Source organism: Adiantum capillus-veneris, chromosome 9 (assembly GCF_014529385.1).
Source record: "Adiantum capillus-veneris isolate H3 chromosome 9, ASM1452938v2, whole genome shotgun sequence".
In the NCBI taxonomy this organism is placed as follows: Eukaryota; Viridiplantae; Streptophyta; class Polypodiopsida; order Polypodiales; family Pteridaceae; genus Adiantum; species Adiantum capillus-veneris.
The window spans coordinates 19,126,342-19,146,154 of record NC_140939.1 but is presented as its reverse complement, the minus strand read 5'-3'; the positions used below and the strand labels follow the sequence as shown (position 1 = coordinate 19,146,154).

The 19,813-nt window shown below is 42.6% G+C and overlaps 1 protein-coding gene across 1 annotated transcript; it reads left to right on the top strand.

Annotated features, from left to right (window-relative positions):
- The first annotated feature begins 9,965 nt into the window (after nt 1-9,965).
- Nucleotides 9,966-11,025, top strand: LOC147450193 (chlorophyll a-b binding protein type 1 member F3, chloroplastic-like). The gene is made up of 2 exons (XM_086519485.1): nt 9,966-10,183; nt 10,258-11,025. The coding sequence occupies exons 1-2, from the start codon at nt 10,044-10,046 to the stop codon at nt 10,907-10,909; spliced, it is 792 nt and encodes a 263-aa protein (XP_086375611.1). The 5' UTR covers nt 9,966-10,043; the 3' UTR covers nt 10,910-11,025.
- Nucleotides 11,026-19,813: the final 8,788 nt, after the last annotated feature.

The following is a 19,813-nucleotide window of genomic DNA, read 5'->3' as shown; positions in this document are numbered from 1 at the left end:
GTTTTGGATCCATTCACGATCAACCCGCTATGTAGGCAAAAGTGTTCCAAGACACTCATAAGCTTTTGTGCATCTTCTAAGGTATGTGCCAAGAGCACTACATCATCGGACATAAAGCAAAAGCATGATCACTGCATTTCTGATCTTAACCTCTTCTATACCTTTTGTTGCATAAAATCAAGAACCATTCATTCCAATTCATCAATGAGTAGCCCAAAGAGGGTTGGGGAAAGTGGGCATTCTTGTTTCACACCAATGGTGCTTGCAAAAAATTCTGAAATTCCATTTTCCATACGTAGTCGCCATATCACTTTTTGATAGATGCGAAAGACTACATGCATAAATTCTCTCGGCACTTGAGCGCTTTGCATACGTCTCCAAAGATTTCCTCGCCGTACCATGTCAAAAGCTTTCTTGAAATCCACAAAGCAACAATACAACTTTTTTCCTTTCAATCAAGACACTTCCATAAGAACTCGAAGAGTGACAAGGTGATCAATAGTGCTATGATGCTTTCAAAAACCTGCTTGGCCTAGCACACGTTTGCCAATCTTTTTAGCCCATTCACTTATCTTCATCTCCATGATACATTCAAATAAATTTACCATCAAAGAACCAACCATTATAGTGCGATAGTTGTTCACATTGTTTACATTTCCTCCTTTGTGCAAAGGTTTGATCCAATTTGCACTCCAATCATGAGGCATGTCATGTTGAAGTGCAAGGTTAAACATATCGCGTATCCAATATCGTGTTTTCTTGCTTGTCCATTTAATCATTTCAGCCTTGACACGTTGAAGGTTCCCTGCCTTACGAGTAGCAAGTTTCTCAAGCGCGCAACATACATCTTCAATGGTAAAGGAGGGAGACATAAGCGGAAGGGAGCTACAACACTCCATCATATCAACATTGGGTTGCTCATAGAGGTTCTTGCAATGTGTATACATATCCTCAAGAGTCAAGTCACCAAATCTCTCAATACGCGGTGAGTTACCACATGAATAGCACGAGAAAAGAGAAAAATGAGATCTTACCTCCTATTGAAGAATTTGAGGCAAGATCGCAAATGAACTTTGATATGCATTCCTAATGTGTCCAGTCTGCCAGCTTAACCAATATTCTAGCTTTTTCTCCCCTGGTACTTCCCTATATTAAATGATCAGTTTAACATGAGAAAATCATTTAGGAGAATTAGATATTAGTTATTATGACATTACCTCTCTCTTGAAATCATAATCGTCCTCAACTATGGGGTAGAGAAGATAAAGCCTATTCATTAGTCCTTTTTCTAGCGGGTAGAGTATCCCTATCTTACCCTACGACATCGTTCCAGAATGGATGACTAATCCATTTGGCGCTTGAGAGCCTAAGGCTGCCGCAAGCATGTGCGGCGCATTACTCCTATCAATATTCCATAGTAGAGTGGCAAGCTCTACTTGGTGTTTGAAAGACGTCGTCTCCACAAACTTGATTATAAGCTTGCATACTACTTAACATTTGTGCACAATGAAGAAAAAGAGAGTCTTATAAAACAAAAAAATTGTTCATTTTAAACATTTGTACATTTGCTTACTCTAGGGAAGCATTGTAAGCATTGACAAGATTTAAGTTATCCTTTAATTGTATGCCTTGCATACATCTAGCATCTTCAAAAGGATAATTCTTAAACTTAATAAGATACCGTCGGATAGTCTCACCGCCTCTTAATACCTTGTCTTCATGTTGGAGAATGGACTCGGGCTGTAGCATCTCTTCTTGGTCCTTGATTTCCGTCTTCAATAGTTGGTTCTTGAGGTGACTCTCCTTTGTATGGCTTTAGTAGGCTCACATGGAAAGCATTGTGTATGACTGGGCAACTTGAGTTGATAGGCCATCTCATTGATTGGTCTAAGAATCTGGAAGGGACCATAGTACCTTTTTGCTAACTTAGCAAAGTACTTTTGGATTCCCGTAGTATTTTTGCCCGTCGTGTGCCTTAATGGAGCCTTGGGAAATTTAAGTAAGATCCAATGATTTTCTTTAAAGGCTTGGACTCTTCTGTGCTTATCTCGCAGTAGCCTTTTGCCTTTGCTGTGAGATAGAGATAGCATCCTTAATCTTTTGGAAAGATACTTGTAGGTCTCGGCTATACTCATCTGCAGCGAAGATCTTCCCATGTACCTTAAGTAGCAGGGGAATTTTGGATATTCCCTCAATTACCTCAAAAGGTGATTTTCCCGTGGAAGTATGTACAGTGTTATTGTAGGCATACTCCACTAAGGGTAAGAACTTCTCCCATTGGGACCTTTGATCTACTTCCGTTACATAGGCTTTTAGTAGATCAAGAATTGTTCGGTTAGCTATTTCACTTTGGCCATCCGTTTGCGGGTGATAGGCCGAAGAGAAGTTTAGCCTTGTCCCTAAATTCTCTAAGAGACCCTTCCATAAATTACTGGTCATTCTAGGATCTCTATCCGACACTATGGGCATTGGCAAGCCATGGTACTTGAAGATTTGTGATATGAAGAGGGTTGCCATTTGATGGGCTTTGATAGTCTTTTTGACAGGTATAAATTCAGCTTGTTTGTTGAACCTGTCTACTATCGTCCATATTCCCGTATTCCCATGGATAGACTTAGGCAATCCAAAGATAAAATCCATGGATATGCTCTCCCATAGTGAATTAGGGATTGGCAAAGGTTGAAGCAATTCAGGTTGCTTCCCTCTATCAAACTTAGTCTTTTGGCATACCACACATTTATAAACATACTCTTGTATGTTTGCTTTCATGGTAGGCCAATAGAAATATGTTTCATACCCTTTTAGGGTAGACTGAATCCCTCTATGACCCGCATAAGGAGGAGCATGAGATTCATACATTACTTTCTCACGGAGTGAGTTAGTAACGTATAGTCTATTGCCGTAGAGAAGATAACCATCTTGTAAAGTAAGTGGTTCCTCTTTCTTCCCTAGTGCAAGGGCTGAAATCACATCTCTAAAATCAGGATCAATAGCATACTCATCTATCATAGAAGATAGACCATTGTGAGTTGCTATGGAAACCGCATTCACTCTCGGTGCTACTTGATTATGCTTGCTAGAAATGTGAGCAACATGAAAATGAAATTGCGAAAGGAAATTTTTCCACCTCATTTGTTTGTCGGAGAGCTTGGTCTGCGTCATGAAGTACTTAAGGCTTTGGTGATCCATTCGTAGAATGAAAGGAGTCCCCAATAAATAGTGATTCCACGAATCTAAGACATGTAGAACTGCGAGGAGTTCCTTTTCATATATGCCTAGAGCTTGCTCAATAGGGTCGAACCTTTGACTTTCATAGGCTATGGTATACCCTTCTTGGAGCAAAACAACTCCAAGGCAATCACCACAAGCATCACATTGGACCTCAAATGGCTTTGAGAGATCCGGCAGTGTTACAATGTCTTGATCAACTATCCTTATTTGATGATAGCCACTTTTTAGATCAATCCTATTGAATTAGGTCGACCCTTGCAGTTTATCAAATAGGTCTTCTACCCATGGAACGGGAAACCTATTTTTGATAAATAGTGATCCTACTTAGTGCTCTACAGTCGACACACATACGATATGTGCCGTCTTTCTTTTGCACTAATAACACAGGTAAGAAAAATGGAGATAAGCTAGGCCTAACCATGCCCTTCTCAACTAACTCATGCACTTGCCGCATAATCTCCTCTTGTTGAGCTTGACAAACTCTATAAGGAGGTTTATTAGGCGGTGAACTTCCTGGAAGAAGTTCAATTGCATGGTCATCATTGCTTCGTTTGGGAGTTTGTGCACAAGGGATGTCGTCAATATAGACATCTTGAAATCCCTTGAGAAAATTGGATAACTCTAGTTCCTAATTTTCTTTTGCTAAAGCATTAGGTTCATTTTGAGAATCTTTAACAAAAATCATGTACACGGAAATAGAGTTCTTTATTGACTTATTGAAAGCTTGCGTATGTACAATGGGTATGGTGTTACCCATCTCTTTGACATCTATGTACATATCTTTTTCCCTGAACCTAAAGTAGATTTTCCTTTCAGGGAATTTAACATTGGCAGCCATGCAATCAAACCATGGTGCCCATAGGATTACATCCTCGTGCTTGAGAGGAGAGATAAAGAAGTCCTCTTTGTCCACATAGCTTTGGACATGGAGTCTTAATTTCCCAATTAAGGGAGTGACTGAAGCTTCTTGCCCCTTGAAAGCACCATCTGCGCGGGTAGGACATCTCCCATCTCATAGGCTTGGATGCCTAGCTTGGTGGCCAGCTCTGTGGATATGAAATTGTGAGTAGAACCATGGGTCAAAGAGAATAAAAGCATCATGTTCTCTTACCTTTCCCCAAGCATGGCATAGAGGAGATCCTTTGTGGTGAGTTTCCTCTTCTTGGATTTCGACCAAGGTAGCTCTAAGAGGCTCATGGCGGGTGTTCTTTTGGGGGCAAGCACGGTACGCATGCCCTTTCTCGCCGCATTTGAAACAACAGTTATCCTTTCCATAATGCTCAATCTCTTCAGGAGAGAGTTTGTTTTTGCCTTTGTAAACTCCCTTCTCCTTAGCTTTGTTGTTATTGGAATTGCCCTTAGGAGAATTTTGGACATTTTCCTTCCCCTTAGGCTCAATGGAACCCTTGTTTTCCATGGGCTTAAGATTTCTCTTAACCCCTGCTTGGAAATTGATTCATGAAGCCACCATGGCATGGTGTATGACCACAGATATAGTGCATGGCCTTTGGGAGTTGACATACTCCACCATATCTTTAGTTAAGCCCGCACAAAGTTGTTGTTTTTGCTCTCCAAAATCCATCTTTTAGAAGAAACTGTCTTTGAGATGTAAGTCCCATAACTTGTCTACATATTTGTGAATAGATTTGTAGGGAGAGAGCTTCAAGCTTCACCATTCGATGAGTACTTTGTCTTTGCCATCGTTGGCCAAAAATTGCTTCATAATGGAAGCTCTCAAAGTTTCCATGTTCGTGGAGCTTCACCATTGGCCCGTAGGCGAGACCACCATTGCCTAGCGGACTTTTGAGGATGCATAGCTACATGACGTAGCTTAGAGGACTCTGTGAAGCCCTCATCTCCAAATGCCACATTGAATTGTTGGATAAAGGCCAAGACTTTGTCCATAGCACCAAAGGTAAGGAAAGAGATGTTCTTTCCTCCCTCTTTGAACTTCTTGAGCTTGGATGACCTCTTCCACGCGGCATAGGATTTCCTATGGCCTCTTCTTTTTTATGGTTCAAAATTTGCACCATCGCTTTCTTCAAAAGATGAAGAATTTGAGGAAGATGGAGAAGATGGTGACCTCTTTCTCGCCTTTTTCTTGCCTTTGTCCTCCTTGTCTGTACCATAACTTTCTTCATAAGAGGAAGAGGATGTAAAAGATGGAGAAGAGAGTGACCTCTTTCTCGCCTTTTCTTCTCTTTTTTTCTGTCATCCCTCTTTGAATTATGGTGTGGAGAAGTGTGCGATGGTCTTCTTCATTTAGAAGGTGATGGAGAGCGTTTTGCCCGCTGTCTTCGTGGAGCCATCTCCGCCGAGGTGGCAGGAGGCTCACTTCTTTCTCGTTCCTTTGGTGGGGGCTCTTGAGTCCTCTTTTGGGAAGGAGATTTGTCATCAAGAAGTAAATGTTTGAGCCCTTCGTATGGATCCTCTTCTTCTTCCCGAATCGGAGAGAGGCCTCTTTTGGAAGTCTCGCAAGGAGGCTTCCTAAGTACTCTTCCTAAGGAGAGCAACAAAAAGCATAACACCTAGTTAGATAGGCATGAACAATACTTCAAAAGAGAGAGAAATTAAGCTATTGACAATAGTTGAGGACGAGGTTTACATGGAGCCGGTCCCCCCTCCAAAAGGCTTTGTATTATAGGTTTCCCCCATCAAGGGAGACATTTTACAATACAATACTTTGTGTTCCTTCAATAACTTGATGGTGCAATGAAGATGGAAGCTTCAAGCACCATGCACACACTTATAAAACACAACATCAATTCCCTCATGATCTCATACCCAAGACCGCACACACCTTCGAAGATGGTGAGAGCTAGCGGGGTACGAGAGTAGATTGAGAGGAAGAAGGAGTAGTCATATGAGAAAGAAGTATATCTCCTCACATAATCACTCATAATAGCTTAGCATAGCTTAGTAATTAGCATGGTAGAGGAGATGAGCATGCATTGAAGCCTTGTTCTTGGTGGGATTTGCATCACAAAGCCAAGAGTTGTTGGTGTAGGCCTCCCTTCTCACAAGCTTGGAGTAGATGATGAGCTTTCCATTAAAGCTTGAGAAAGAGAGAGAGAGAGAGAGAGAGAGAGTTTCTTGCTTCACACATGAGATTGTGGGGGTGTGTGTGTGTGATAATGCCTTGCCAAAATTAGCCCCCTCTCTCTCTTGGTCGGCCCCTCTTGCAATTTACTCATGTTGGCACCCCATTGGACCCTGCAAAGCTTAGCCAATCATAATTGAGAAGCATAAGTGATAGCCTTGTGACATGTGTCCCCCTTTCCCCTTTTGTGAGAGGTTTAGGTAATTAAATAATTCAATTAAACTCTCATTGGACCCCTTTGTCTTCTGGCCAATAGGAAGCATGCAAGCCATTGGGCTGTTGAATGCTCATTGGACCCCTTGGGAGACTGTCCAATAGTCTTCTAGAGAGCTTAATTATTATTGGCTCTTTTGTCAAGTGTTTTTAAATGAATTAAACTAGATTTATGCTATCCTAATTCTCATTGGTCCACCTCTATGGCCATCCAATAGGATTTGAGTGCACCTTGTGGGCACCTGGGCTAGGTAGCTGACTTGTGTCCCCTATTCCCTTTGTGTAAAGGGAGTGTGTGTGTGTGTGTGTGTTTCTCTCTCATCCCCTACTTACAAGGCTCGCCCCCTCCTATGTAGGAGTCTTGAAGACTTTTGTGTACACTCACAAAGCATCCAATTTCCCTAAGGTTGACCATTTGGACTTACCTTTGAATTTTGGAACCTTCGCATTTTGGAAGTCTTAATGGGCTGAACCTTAGGGTCTTTGAAGCCCATTGTTGCACATTGCTTTTTTGCAGATGGCCCCGCCTTTGGATCCCTATTTATCCTCCTTTGGATCCCTACTATGGCCGGTCTTCCGGCTTAACCAATATTCTAGCTTTTTCTCCCTTGGTACTTCCCCATATTAAATGATCAGTTTAACATGAGAAAATCATTTAGGAGAATTAGATATTAGTTATTATGACAGACTTTAACCATATACACACATATATTGCTTTATCAATTACTTTTTGTTTTTATATACGAAACTCTTAAAGTTTGTGCTACATAGGATAGTAGTTAATATGATTATATTGAAGTGTCGACATGGATAACAATTGATAGGCTCTTTGACACCTGTAATACAAACCCAAGGCTAGTTCAAAATCTATTGTATTTTTATATTGATGCATGAGAGAGTTGTATCCATGCCTAAAGATGTTTAGGTTTGTTGTTGTCCTGACCTTGAAGATGAAGACCTCGTACATCAATAGAGTCTGCTGCTTGTCTTGATGCAAAAAAGAATTGGAATGAGTATTCATTATGACTAAAATGTATAGAAATGATTCATATACAAGAATGTCTTTGTGCATTACTTCCTTATTGTCTAGAGCCACTTATCTTTTACCATGGTGTTCTTTTGTGTTTAAGTAATATATATAAAACAACAATACACACACACACACACAATCTATATATATATATATATCAGCATCATCATCATCCTTGAATGTCATATATGACATATGGGACCAAAATACATGTGATGTACTATGTGTGGGGCTGATAAGTGATTCTCGACGCTCAAGGATCGTGGTGATAAGAATCGCAATGGAGAGCCCAGATTGTGGTTGGGAGAGGATTCAAGAAAGTATGTTGGACTAGGTCATGGCTGAGAGAGAGAGAGAGAGAGAGAGAGAGAGAGAGAGAGAGAGAGAGAGAGAGAGAGAGAGAGAGAGAGAGAGGGAGGGAGGGAGAGAGATGGGGATGCCCATTAGAGATTTTCTCTAGCCAAGTTCCCAAAATTTTCTTTGGTATTTATAATCATTAGGAGGAAGCTTCAAAGATTCCTCTCCTCACTTAGCTCACAACAACATCGTCGTGCACCCGCATCTAAGCAAGGTTATGGAGCTCCTCTGACTAGCACCCGTCTCCATCTCCACCCTAGTCGCACCATGCCCATCTATAGCCTTGCTTCATGGACATCTACTACCTACTCCATGCACATCTATGCCCTGCTTCATGCCCTCTTTCCCCTAACCTTGAGGCCCATTCGCAGCACACTGCTTCACAACCATCTGCAGCACCCTGGTTTACAACCGTCTACAACATTGTTTTCTTTGAGCTTCAAGCGTGTCTGGAGAAACTTTTCCATGGTCGCTCTCCTCCATTCCCACCTTCACCTCACCATTTTTGTCACCCCTCTCGACCATGTCAACCTCCATCTCGAGAAACACACACATACACGCACCCACATGCGGACGCAAGTGAGCTCACTGGCACATGGTAGATAACTCACAATCTCCGCATGAGAGAGAGACAAGGCGACTTGTCAGGCTACCGATCAGACCAACAGAAATTACAACTGCCTTATACAGAGAGAGACAAAATTAAGAAATTGCAACATAGAAAGATCCCCCTCCCCCTCCCTCCTTTTTTTGTCTTTTCATTTGAGTTTGCAGACAAACAACTCAGGAAAGTATTGATCTCCAAGTGTAAGTCATGAAGGTAACTTGCGTTCCTTGTGCATACTTTGGGTTTGGTAGTTCATGGACAAAATTGAAGGCAAGCATCAGCCGACGAGGAATCCACGAGTCACACATGCAGGGGCTCGTGCATAGCGATAGCCACAACCACAGCATGTCCTTGTCTCGTCTACAACAAAAAAATATCCCTTTCTCTGCCCCCATTGGCGCAACTGATGTGCCCTTGTTCTCTCTCTCCCGAGTCCCCCTTCTCACGTGCCATCTCCCCCTTTTTCTTATTTTGAACCAAAAGAATCTGGATAGATTCTGATTAATGAAAACATGTGTACCACCTATCCATGGACTCTTCAAACTAATCAAAACTTTCACTTGGTCATGAGAGGTGCCTATTCTTAGAGTATCCCCTAAGTTTTTGGTAATAAAGGTAGCTCAATTGCAATAGGGTTTCTACATAAGAAGAGTAGATTGTGGAGTTCTTGTGTTTGGCAAATTGTGGAGTTCTTGTGTTTCTACATAAGAAGAGTAGATTGTGGAGTTCTTGTGTTTGGCAAATTGCTTCACACCATTCCCCCACTAGCACAGAGCCCTTAGAGGAATTCCCCATAGGCTCCTTAAAGGGTGTCTCAGTTGTGCAATGCCCTTAGACTTAAGAGGCCCCTCAAAAAGGGAGTAGGCATCCCATACCTAGTTGGTCACTCGTGCAGATGCATTCAGCTAAGGAGCAAGCAAAAGAATTTTCATGCATATGAGATTGTTGTTGTTCAGTAGACCTACCACCCCTACACCTTATCCAGCTTCAATCTACAAAAATTGTCCGATCTCGCTTCACTCTTTTCTTTGCCTAACTGCAACTATGTCATCGGTAGCAAACTGCGGTTGTGTAAATTTCACTATTTGATCCGAAATGCATCTATAATAATTTCTTTCCTCTCACTTTGGGAGCCAAGTTCTTTGATGCTCCTTCCAATTGATATCGGTGGAACCCACCCCCAAAAGGAAATTGTAGCGGTAACTCCGCTTCTCTAGAAATTCACCTCCCCCCTATATGGCTCTCTTGCCTAGGATCACACGTGTCGCATGGCTGTTGGGCAAGTAGTCAATGGCGCAATGGATCTGGTGGCGTGGAAGAAGCGCGCAGCCACGGGAGGGCACGCGAAAGGGAAGAGCCCCTTCCTCATTGGCCGTCTCGATCTTGCCTGGCCCTCCCTGCCATCCTCCAACCCTCGTTTGAAACATCCGCATTGCCAGAGGTGTGAACCGTCAGCATAACCATCACCCTACACTAAAGAGTCTTTGCGAAGGAGCGCTGAGAAGATGACTTCCACCACCCTCTCCTCCTCCTTCTGCGGGCCAGCTTTGCTCAAGCAGCAGGGCAGTGAGCTGTCGCACAAGGTGGGCGCCAATGAGGCGCGTGTGCAGATGAAGACCAGCAAGGGCTCCAGCAGCAGCATCTGGTGAGTCTACTACTCTAACTAAAGAGAGTTCTCCATGCCTGCATTGCGCCTAATTTTCTGCTCCAATTCTGCAGGTATGGGCCGGACCGCCCCCTATACCTGGGCCCGTTTTCCGGGTCGCCCCCTTCCTACCTTACAGGCGAATTTCCTGGGGACTATGGCTGGGACACTGCCGGACTGTCCGCCGACCCTGAGACATTCGCCAAGAACCGGGAGTTGGAGGTCATCCACGCTCGGTGGGCCATGTTGGGCGCTCTGGGCTGCGTCACCCCTGAGCTGCTGGCCAAGAACGGCGTCCCGTTCGGCGAGGCTGTGTGGTTCAAGGCCGGGTCGCAGATCTTCAGTGATGGCGGGCTGGACTACCTGGGCAACCCCAGCCTGGTGCATGCACAGAGCATCCTGGCCATCTGGGCCTGCCAGGTCATCCTCATGGGCGCCGTGGAGGGGTACAGAGTGGCTGGTGGTCCGCTGGGCGAGGTGTCCGACCCCATCTACCCCGGTGGCCAGTTCGACCCCTTGGGCCTGGCCGAGGACCCCGAAGCCTTCTCGGAGCTGAAGGTGAAGGAGCTGAAGAACGGGCGGCTGGCCATGTTCTCCATGTTCGGCTTCTTTGTTCAGGCCATCGTCACCGGCAAGGGTCCTATCGAGAATCTGTCCGACCATCTGGCCGATCCCACAGTCAACAACGCCTGGGCCTACGCCACCAACTTCACCCCCGGCTCCTAGACCCAAAATGTTGATATGTTCCGTCGTCCTTTGTAATTTGATGTAATGAGTGTATTTCAACTCGTACACTTGCGTTTTGATATATTCATAATCGAACTTTTATAAGCAGGCAAAAATGTATGTGTCTCGTGTCGTTATCCATTTCCAAAATGCTGATTTGAGTGCAATGGGAAATGGAGAAATTATGCCCAACATAGAAAAAACGAATGTTAAAATCAGAAAAAAAACAACCCAATTTTTTGAAATTCCCTTTGGTAAATTGTAGCAAGGGATTTGTTTGTTCGGAAAAATGATTTTTCCCCAACCTTGATCTACCGTAACGATTAACCTAGTCTGGGAAACTAAAAATTGACGCTTCTCTTTGATGAAGATCTCGTTCATTTGCAAGTTCCACGTCTCAAAAGAAAAAACATTTTTGGAAAAATGTGGATCATCTCATAAAGCCATCGTTACCAGATAAGATACAATAGTGGGAGAGAGAGAGAGAGAGAGAGAGGGAGATGGTGCTATTATCCTCTAGCATCGAACATATGACAAAGTGACCGAAACAAACAATAGTACATCAGAGAGTGTGACTAAAGCCCCTGTCACATTGAGAGGTCGGCCCCACCCTCTTTTTCAAAGGAGACAGCCACGCTGCGTGGCTATCACACAGGGAATTATTGCATACCCGTCCATTCAGAAAGCGAATCATCATAGTGCCAAGTGGTACACCCTCCGATCTTCTATGATTGACAGTGCTCAACTCCTGTCACATGCGTTTCGGCCTCTATTTTTCATAGGCTAGATGGTCGCTCCTTTTAGAAGTTGGTCGAGGGTACAAGGTCGCCCTTCCAACAGGTGTTTGAGACCAACTTTTTCCTTTTACTCAACCAATGAGTAGGCACCACCTCTGCATGATCGTCCATTCCATGTCCAAGTGTGTGACAGGGGCCTAATTCTCTATGCCCTAAAACTGTGGAAAAGGTCATGATCGAAAGTTCACAATCCTCAACCGCAATTTTACCATTGATCAACTCATCATAGAACATGCCATGAATATTTTGATTCCATAGTCATATTTGACATTTGAAGTTGATAATACTCTTTTCTCTCTCTCTCTCTCTCTCTCTCTCTCTCTCTCTCCACCTCCAAAGCGGATTGGTTTGAATCAGTAACCGCTAATATGCCATCATGCAAGACATAATAGTGTAACCGCTAATATGCCATCATGCAAGACATAATAGTGACAGCTACCTTTATTGATAGATTCCAAGGATTAAGTTATCTCATTGTCAAAATTTAGGTAAGGTCTACTCGCTTCTTGCCTATGAGTGAAGTAGTTATGAAGATTTTGCATCTGTTGGCTTGCGCATGTAAGTTCATTAATCATTGTACAAAGAATTCCATAGCACTTCAGCAAATTTGCATAGCAAAAATAACAAAATAGGCATGGGATAAACTAGGTTCTTTGTAAGCAAGCCGTAGTGAGGTAAATTTTCTTACTTATGTAAGGAGTTAGCATCAAAAGCATTGGAGTAGGATGGTATGGATGTATGCCTTGTGGTGAGTAAAGATTGCAAGGACAATTGATTAGTTTTGGTGAGATTATTGCTAAAAAAATCTCTTGTGCAACTAGTCCTTGATGCATTGCCGAATTCTCATTCAACCTTCTGCCACCACTTAAAGATTTGTGCTAGAGAATGAACCTGTTGTTGTAGAGTTTGATGGGTTGTTTGTGTACTCATGCAAGTGGCTTATTGTAGGTTGCCACCACTTGGAGATTTGTGCTAGAGAATGAAACTGATGTTGTAGAGTTTGATGGGTTGTTTGTCTACTCATGACATCAGCTTAGTGTAGAGAAAACAAGGATAAGATGTGTGCTATTATAAAAGCATTGAAGACCACCTCTAATGCTCCTTTAAGTAACAAGCTTACAACTATTTGGTGATAAAGGTTAAAGAAGATAAAATGCATCCCTATATGGAAAATATCACATCACTATAGAGAATACACATGGTGGTAATGGTGTGTAGGATACAAAATGGGTGTAAAGTGCACATTGCTATTATGAAATTTCTATTCCTAGGAATGTATGGAAAGCTTCACATACCCAATGTCTACTTAAAAGTTTCTTGCTGAGGAATAATTGTGGCGTGCAAGTTTGGTCATTTACATTTTTCCAATTTGCAGTAAATATGTAGAAATTTGAGATAGTTTCTTTTTTTTTTGCCTCTCAAGGCACCATCTAGACATGTATATAAAGGTTGTATTTTGGGAGAAATGCATTGCTCTATGTTTTTGAAGGATATGTTGGAATTAGGGTTGCAGAGAAACACACACAGCTTGGAGAAGACGAAGGAAGCTCAAGGCACACAATAGAGAGTATGTTACTTAGTGTGCAATAGAAAGATAGATAGCCCTAGAGTGATGGGTGTATATACAATGCACGGGGGAAAAAACCTCCTAAAGAGGGAAAAAATGCCGCGGCGGTCCTAGTGTGTTCACACACATCACTACCACATGTATATGGTAACAAATCCCCCCTGGAGTGATGCGGTGAACGAGAGCTGGCACATGAGTAAAGGGAAGTGCCATGCCCTGAGGACAGGATCAGTCCACAAAGGGGAGTAAGCCCAAAGCTTTGCGGAAAGCTTCAAGCTTCTCACGAGACAATGCCTTTGTGAAAAGATCTGCAAGGTTGTCCTGTGTTGGCACATAAGCCAAGCTGATCTCTCCTGCTGAGAGCCTCTCCCTGACATAGTGGTAATGCACCTCAATGTGCTTTGTGCGAGCATGAAAAACTGGGTTCCTCGCAACTACCAATGCGCTCTAACTGTCAGTGTAGATAGTGTTGGCAGTGTCCTGTCCAACACCCGAATCAGCCATAAGGCGTCTGAGCCATACACACTCAACCGTAGCTGTGAAGACTACCCTGTACTCAGCCTCACAACTCAAAGTGGCCACAGTAGGTTGCTTCTTGCTCAACCATGATATACATGAACTGCCAAGCATGAAACAAAAACCACTTGTGGACACTCACGTGTCAAAACAACCAGCCCAATCTGAGTCCGAAAAAGCATGTAAGTCTGGCGGCAATGATCCCCCCTTGGGATAAAACAAGCCAAGATGTAAAGTACCACTAAGGTAGCGGAAAATCCTCTTGACAGCCTGCCAATCCTTAGACCCTAGGCTATGCATAAATCTGATGACCTATGAGACTGCAAACTGAATATCCGGCCTCGTGTTGCATACATAAATGAGGCAGCCAACAGCAGTTTGGTAAAGAGTGACATCAGCAGGATCGCCAGCATCATGTAGACTCAACTTCAAACCTGTTTCCATGGGAGTGGCAATAGGTTTGCAATCCTCAAGTCCAAACTTACATAGCTATGTCTCTATGTAACTTTTCTGACACAAGGCAATACCACCATCACACTGCTTAAACTGTATACCCAAGTAATGATGCAACAACCCCAAATCTTTCATCTTGAAACTAGCATTCAAATCAGCCTTAAATTCAGCAATATGTCTCTCATTTGGTCCAGTGATCAGCAAATCATCAACATAAAGAACCACGATGAGAAATACATCACCCTCACGCTTTACATACAATGTGCTTTCTGTTGGACTGTTACGAAAGCCTTGTTTGACCAAATGAGTGTCGGCTTTCTCATACCAAGCACGAGGAGATTGCTTCAACCCATACAAAGCCTTGTTACATTTGCACACTTTGTCCTCTTGTCCTTTTATGACAAAACCGCGAGGCTGCGTTACATAAACTTCCTCAAATATGTCACCATTCAAGAAAGCAGTAACAATGTCTGATTGATGTACATCCCAACCAAAATGAGCTGCCAATGCACATAGAAAACGCACAGTAGTCATACGACAAGTGGGAGCAAAAGTCTCTTCATAATCTATGCCTTTTTGCTATGCATAACCCTTTGCAACAAGTCGAGCCTTATGGCGATCAATCTCACCATCCGGCTTGCGTTTCAACTTGTAAACCCACTTCGTACCAATGGCCTTTTTGCCAGGAGGCAAATCACATAAATTCCATGTGTCATTTTCTATAACTGCATCATATTCTGATTGCATGGCAGCCATCCAATTTTCTGAATTCTGTGCTTCATCAAAAGACAGAGGCTCCTCAACATCATGTAAACTAGACACACCCAAAGCATAACAATCTGATGCATAAGATGCATGGCGAGAGCCTGAATGAGTACGACTAGACAAAGGTGCATCCAATTTACTGTCACGCAAAGTGTGCACCAGCCATTTTGGCATACCTCTAGCCTGCTCATTTTCAGCCCTTTCCTCATCAAGTACATCATGTACATCTGCATCAGTAATAGGCTGATCTAAAACATTTTCAGAAACCCCCATAGGCTGTACATTTGCCTCATTGGAACTTACATTTGTATTTCCACGGCTAAAAAGAGGCAACAAAGTGTCATAAATGTCCTGTGAGCTTACATTACTGTCTCTAGTACATGACAGCAAGGGCTGAACAGAATCTTCCACAAACACTACATCCCGTGAAACCAGAATACGTTTTGTTTGCGGATGATACAACCTGTAACCTTTGCTTTCAGCACTATAACCAACAAAAATACATTTGACAGCCTTATCATCCAATTTTCTGCGCTGCACTTGTGGCACCAAAGCATATGCCAAACAGCCAAAAACACGCATGTGCTCAATAGAAGGCTTTCTATCATGCCATGCTTCATATGGAGTAATAGACTGCAAAGATTTCGTAGGACACCTGTTAAGTACATCAGTGGCACACATAATGGCCTCAAGCCAAAAAGAATGCGGCAAAGCTTGACTTTTGACCATACATCGTGCCATTTCCGTCAGTGACCTGTTTTTCCTCTCAGCAACACCATTTTGCTGAGGTGTATAAGGCACTTTACATTGGTGTTTTATCCCACGACTAGCCAGAAATGCATTAAATTCATGAGACATATACTCCCCCCCTCGATCTGAACGGGGGGTGCCCATAGTACATTTCGAGACATTTTCAGCCATAGCCAGAAATTGTTTGAAGCACATAAAAACTTCGGACTTCTCTTTAAGCAAAAATACCCATGCATGCCTGGAGTAATCATCAATGAAAGTCACGAAGTATAGGTAATTGCCCAAGGACGGAGTTTGCATGGGCCCACAAACATCACTATGCACAAGCTGCAGCCTGCATGTGGCCCGAACTGAACCATCCTTTGGAAATTTAGAACGCTGCATCTTACCCAAAATACAGCCTTCACAAACATGTTTGACAGGTGCTTCAAGAGGCGGCAAAGAAGCAACCATATCAGATTTCTGCAAACGCAGCAAACTGGCAAAATTCAGATGACCAAAACGTGCATGCCAAAGTTTTGCATCTGAAATAGCCCTTGAATCTGCAACAGCATTTGCAAAATTTTGTCCACACTTGTCATACAAAGTGAGCTTATACAGCCCACGACACAAAAGGCCAGATGCAACAATTTCATCACCAAAACTGAGATCATGAACTGTACATCTGTCATCCACAAATTTGACTACAAGTCCAAGTCCATCAAGTGCGGATACAGACAAGAGATTCTTCTTGATCCCAGGTACATAAAGTGCATCAACAAGTGTGAAGAAACTGCCATTAGCAGCAGTGAGCACGGTCTTTCCAACTCCCTGAACTGGATAAGAGGCGTTGTTGGCACAAGTGACTGAATTTCCATGAGGGACAGACTCGAGAGAGGTAAACAATTCACGATGTGAGGTAATGTGCTTTGTAGCACCACTGTCGAAATACCACACATGTGAATCTGCAGCAACAACTGACAAGCATGCATCATGGACAACACGATTGTAAGTGCACTCTACGCTAAAAGCCCATTCTGCATCAACATCAGCAACATAGTCTCCTTTCACAGAAGACTCAACAATGGCTACATCTATAGTGGAACCAGCATTTGCAGTGGAACCACCCTCTTTCTTCTTAGCCTCTTTGGCCTTTAACTTAGGACACAACTTGATCAAGTGATCATTGGCTTTACAATAATGGCAACATATCTTCTTTTTCCCCTTATCACCAGAATTTCCAGATGAATTGCTGCCAGCAGAAGCATTAGGAACATAATTTTTGCCACTCGCAGCAAAACCATAAGAAGTGGCTACATTACTGTTACCACCCTTTCTTTGAGAAGCAATAAAAGCCTGTTCAACTGCACGCTGCCTAGTCCTGTTTTTTTTGGAAAGTGACTCTTGCAACAGCAATGTGCATAATGCATCAAACTTGACAACTTCAGGATTTCCTTGGGTCATCAGCCTCCAAGTACTAGCAAAAGTCTGGTAGGAATCTGGTAAGGCATCAAGAACAGTCTGCACAAGGGAACTGTCTGAAATGACTTCACGTGCAGAAATAAGCTGCTCATTGATATCCTTGACACTAGCAAGGAAAGTGTCCATATCATCTTCCTCATGCATAATCTTCGACCCCATCTCTTTACGCAACAAAGCAATTTTAGCCTCATTGCGGCTTGCATAAAGACCTGCTAAAATATCCCAAGCGTGTTTTGCTGATTTTGCTGAACGGATGTGAGGAACAATGGTGCGCTTCACAGACAACGCAATCAATGCATGAGCCTGCGCATCCTTAACATCCCAACGAGCTTGTTCTGTCGTAGGCAAAACAACTCTAACAGTTGCAATCCTTGCAGCAAGACCTGCAACATCCTCAACATCGCCTACATCCTCAGAACCAGGACGTACATCAATGCCCTGCACAATGTTCCAGACACCTTTTGACACAAGAACATGTTGCATCATATAAGCCCACATAGGGTAGTTGTCCCCATCCAACCTGTCCTCAGCAGCAAACATCTTGAACACATCTGTGTTGTTGTTGTCAGCCATGGTAAATGCTGCACGTGATGTGAAAACTGTCCGAAAATAGGAGAAATGGAGCGGGAATAACCTGTGCTATATAGCACAAACCGTAGAAGACTATAAGGCATGCAGAAAACAGCACTGACAAAAATTCTGCACAAAATGACGAAATAGACTGTGCAGTACTGCCTGTAGTGGAAACGGAGGCCGAAATGAGCCCAAATCAAAATTCTGAGCAGACCAAGCTCTTCGAGATCTCCCAAAATATTTGTCGACCTGCGAATGCTCGCCAAAGCTCAATGAAATCGGAGAAAGTGAGCAGGCGTGTGCTGGAGCAACTGGCGACTAAGCCCGGGAGGACGTGACCTGCTCTGATACCAATTGTTGGAATTAGGGTTGCAGAGAAACACACACAGCTTGGAGAAGACGAAGGAAGCTCAAGGCACACAATAGAGAGTATGTTACTTAGTGTGCAATAGAAAGATAGATAGCCCTAGAGTCATGGGCGTATATACAATGCACGGGGGAAAAAACCTCCTAAAGAGGGAAAAAATGCCTCGACGGTCCTAGTGTGTTCACACACATCACTACCACATGTATATGGTAACAGGATACTTCTATGCAGGTTTCTTGCACAGTTGTGTCTTTTCAATGCTGGCAATTGTGGTCTGATGTATTGTTCGTCTTTTGGAAATTATTTTCATTTTGTGACTTTCATTGATGTACTCAAGGTATGGATGATCATATCAGCTTAAGGAAAAATATAAAGTGTTTATGTGGTTCAAGCAGCTTTTGTTCATGGCTAAAAATGTATTTGTATGTATTGTGGGTACCACCCATTTTGATCAAGAGGGGAAGTATATTCTTACAAAGTTTATCAATTTTTGGCTAGTCATGGGATCATACACGAATATATATCCCACATCACATTAGTGTAGTTGGAAGGAAAAAAAAGTCACTTATCGAGAGCACAATGTATGGGTAGCAACCAAGTTTTTCCATGTGTATTTTGGCGAAATGTTGTCATGTGTGTTGTTTATGTATCTTAATAAGTGTCCAACTAAAACTTTGCACTCTCTCACTCCTTCTGAAATCTTTCAAGGCTAAAATCAAATTGTTGATCACTTATGTGTCCTTCTATGTTTGGCATTTGCTTTAATGCTTGAGCAATAATGCAAACATTTGGACGTCAAGGCTATGCAACGTATTTTTTGTTGAAAATTTATTGCGTGCCTAGCATAGACGTTCTGTGAATAAATTGGATACACCTATTTTTAGTCATACTCACACATGTTTTCAACATGACTCTTATGCTTCAAACTGCTTTGTTTATGTGTGATGAGGAGAACCCCATTTTATTTGATGAGGCAAATACCTCTAAAATTTGGTTGATTGCCATGCGATGCCATTATAAATAATGGAACATGCTATTTGTGTAATTTTCCTCCTAGAAAAAAGGGCCATTTGTAGAAGTGGGTTTACAAGAATAAACATTAGGCGGATGGCAGTGTTGATCACTACAAGGCTAGACTTGTGACCATAGATTATTATCAGACTCTTGTTGTCACTTGTAATATGAAATACATACAATTTTGTGAATTGGGAGATCATAATGGTGGGAATGTTCATTAGTTGACCCTAAAGAGTGTATTTTTGAATGGTGATTTTCATAAAGAAGTGTATGTATAAAAACCTTACTATTTTGTTCAAAAAAATGGTTTTAAAAAACAAGGGGTACAAGTTGAAAAAGGCTTTGTTTGGTTTGAAGCAACCTCTTTGTGCTTGGTATGAGGAGATACATGCTTACTTGGTTCCATATGGTTTTTAGAATAGTCCAATTGAGAGCACTTTCTATGTATAAGTATGAGGATGTTGTGCTTTTGATCTTTGTTCTCTATCTTACTGGCATCCCTCTCCATAGACCAAATGAGAAGCATGTTGCTTATTTTAAAGCCAATTTGAGTGCTGGAAATGTCTAATTTAGCTCTTTAATTATATCATAATTTGGGACATATAGTTTAAGGAGTGCAATGGAAGTATGCCTCTGAG